At 39.4% G+C, this 2,394-nt stretch overlaps 1 protein-coding gene across 1 annotated transcript in view; it reads left to right on the forward strand.

Moving 5' to 3' along the window:
- The first annotated feature begins 313 nt into the window (after positions 1-313).
- The window catches only part of LOC103208303 (neuropeptide S receptor), a 298,088-nt gene continuing 296,007 nt past the window's right edge, over positions 314-2,394 (forward strand). The window contains exon 1 of the mRNA XM_007953990.2: positions 314-460. Within this exon, the coding sequence (XP_007952181.2) occupies positions 314-460 (147 nt within the window). The remainder of the gene's footprint in view (positions 461-2,394) is intronic.

Below are 2,394 nucleotides of genomic sequence, written 5' to 3' on the forward strand. Positions count from 1 at the left end.
GGCTATGGAGATTGCTGCTGGGGGCTCCAGCTGATCCCAGAGTGAGGCCCCAACCCTGAGTGGGACTATGCTGGCTATTGGATCATAACTGCAAAGGAAAGAGCAAGCAGCACGTGGATCCTCCCTGTCGTCAGGCAGAGCTCTTCAATGAGGTGGGCTCAGGGAGGGCTCTGCGTGCCTCTGCTCAGCCCAGCTCCAGCAGGAAGCCTTGGGAGCGAGTGCTGCAGCCTGTTGCCCGGCTCTCAGGAGATAAGCTGACCTCTGTTATTTGGCTGCAAGGACAGGGACAGCGAGGCTCAACTCCAACTGAGCCATGCCAGCCAACCTCACAGAGGGCAGCCTCAATTCCAGCGGGACCACACAGATGTTGGATCCTTCCCCAGCTGCCTGCATCAAAACAGTGACTTCCACTGAAGTGGTAGAGGACGAGGAGTGGGGTTCTTTCTACCACTCCTTTAAGGTAAGTCTCCTGCCTTCCACACTAAACCCTGATTTTAAAGGATGAAACACTTAGAACTTAAGAGACTCAGTTAAAGGTATCCTAGCCAATATTATTAGAGTGAAGTTTTTTTCTTTCTTTACTAAAAAGTTTAAAACAAAGATAAGCTAAATCAACAGATTTTTCATAGTATACAAGAGACTGTATTGTACTTTCTTATGATATAGATTTTTTTCTTCTGCTACTGAAGTATGTGAATCATAAATAATATTTATGAATGGATTTTTTTTTACTTCCCCCCATTCCTTAGGAAAAGGCACTTTTAATTAATCCTATAACAGTGTTAGAAATTGTGTGTTTGTAATGAGGGTCCCAGTTACGAGGTTTTTTGCTTGGAACGTCAGAGGTGCAGAAAGCCCATGGCCCCTCTGGCCAGTATCCATAGCACCAGGTAAAGAAAGAACAACCACACTTTCTTTGTTGATCCTTTTCATTGGGTATCAGTGAGAAATGAGTCTGCAGCTCTAGTTTGTGGTACCAGTTTGCAACAAGTTGCCTCCCAGAACAAATGAAGAGTTTAGTGAGTTTCACCTACAAAGTATCTGAAATCCACATTAAGGAAATGATCTTCCTTGAGCTAATTCTGCTCCTTAATCTTTAGGAGGTTCTTGTGATCAGGATAAATCAGGCTTCTGGAAAACAAAAGTTTCTGCTTCTTGCGTTAGAATGCGAGGACTTCAGATTATTCACACTGTCTCATGGTGCTTTCAGTCATTGCAATAATTCACAGGTGTCATGTTGTTGTTGTTGTTGTTGTTATGTGCCATCAAGTCCAACTCATAGTGACCCCTCCTTGGGTTTCCGAGGCAGTATCACTACAGAAGTAGATTGCTCAACCTTTCTTCTGGGGACTTACTGGTGGGTTTGAACCACCAGCCTTCTGATTAGCGGTCAGATGCCTTAGGAATTATGCCAGTTTATGATCTTGCTATTTGTTTTCTGTTTGATTCATTTGTATTTGTTTCTTTTTTCTGCCTTTTTTGGATTACTTTAGTATTTTTGATTCTGTTTCAACTCCTTTGCTTGCATTGCAGCTATACTTCTCTTGTGTTATTTAAGTAGTTGCTTTAGAGTTTGTAATAATAGCATTTAGCTTATTGCAATCTACTTTCAAGTGATTAAAGGATCTCTAGTGGTGCAGTGTCTACAGCATTTGATTGCTAACCAGAAGGTTGGAGGATCAAACTTACCAGCTGCTCTGTAAAAAGAAGATGGGGCAATCTACTTCCATAAAGATTTACTGCCTTGGAAACCCAGTGGGTGCTGCTATGTGTTGGAATCTACTCGATGGCATTAAGTTTCTTTCTTTCTTTCTAGTGTTACTAAAGTACTTCACATGTAACTTAACAACCTTTCAATAGTATACTTTCATTTCTCCTGTCTCAGTCTTGTGCCATTGTTATTGTGCATGTTACTTTTATATATGGCATATTCCCTGAACTACATTGTTATTATTAATTTTTTAATGGTCAATTATCTTCAAATACATATTTAAATAAGAAAAATACAGATTTACCTATGTAATAAACCATATCTGATGCTCTTCATATTTCATGTAGATGCAGATGTTCTGCCTGGACTTCTACATTTCTTGTATTATAAATGCACTAGTGATGATCCTTTCAGTTTTTGTATGTCTGCAAATGTCTTTATTTCACCTTCATTTTTGAAAGTTATCACTGGGTCTAGAATACTATATTGACTATTTTTTTGTTTTGTTTTGTTACATTAAACACGCTACTCCACTTTTTTCTTGCTTGCATTGTTTACCATCAGTAATTTTTTTTTTTTTTAATTTATTGTGATTTGGGTGAAGATTTACAGAGCAAATTCACTTTCCATACAGCAGTTCACATATACTTTGTCTCATGTCATTGACCACAGTTTACCACAAT

The sequence above is a fragment of the Orycteropus afer genome, unplaced genomic scaffold, assembly GCF_000298275.1.
Source record: "Orycteropus afer afer isolate SDZICR_OR568_19922 unplaced genomic scaffold, OryAfe1.0 scaffold00422, whole genome shotgun sequence".
Taxonomy (NCBI): domain Eukaryota; kingdom Metazoa; phylum Chordata; class Mammalia; order Tubulidentata; family Orycteropodidae; genus Orycteropus; species Orycteropus afer.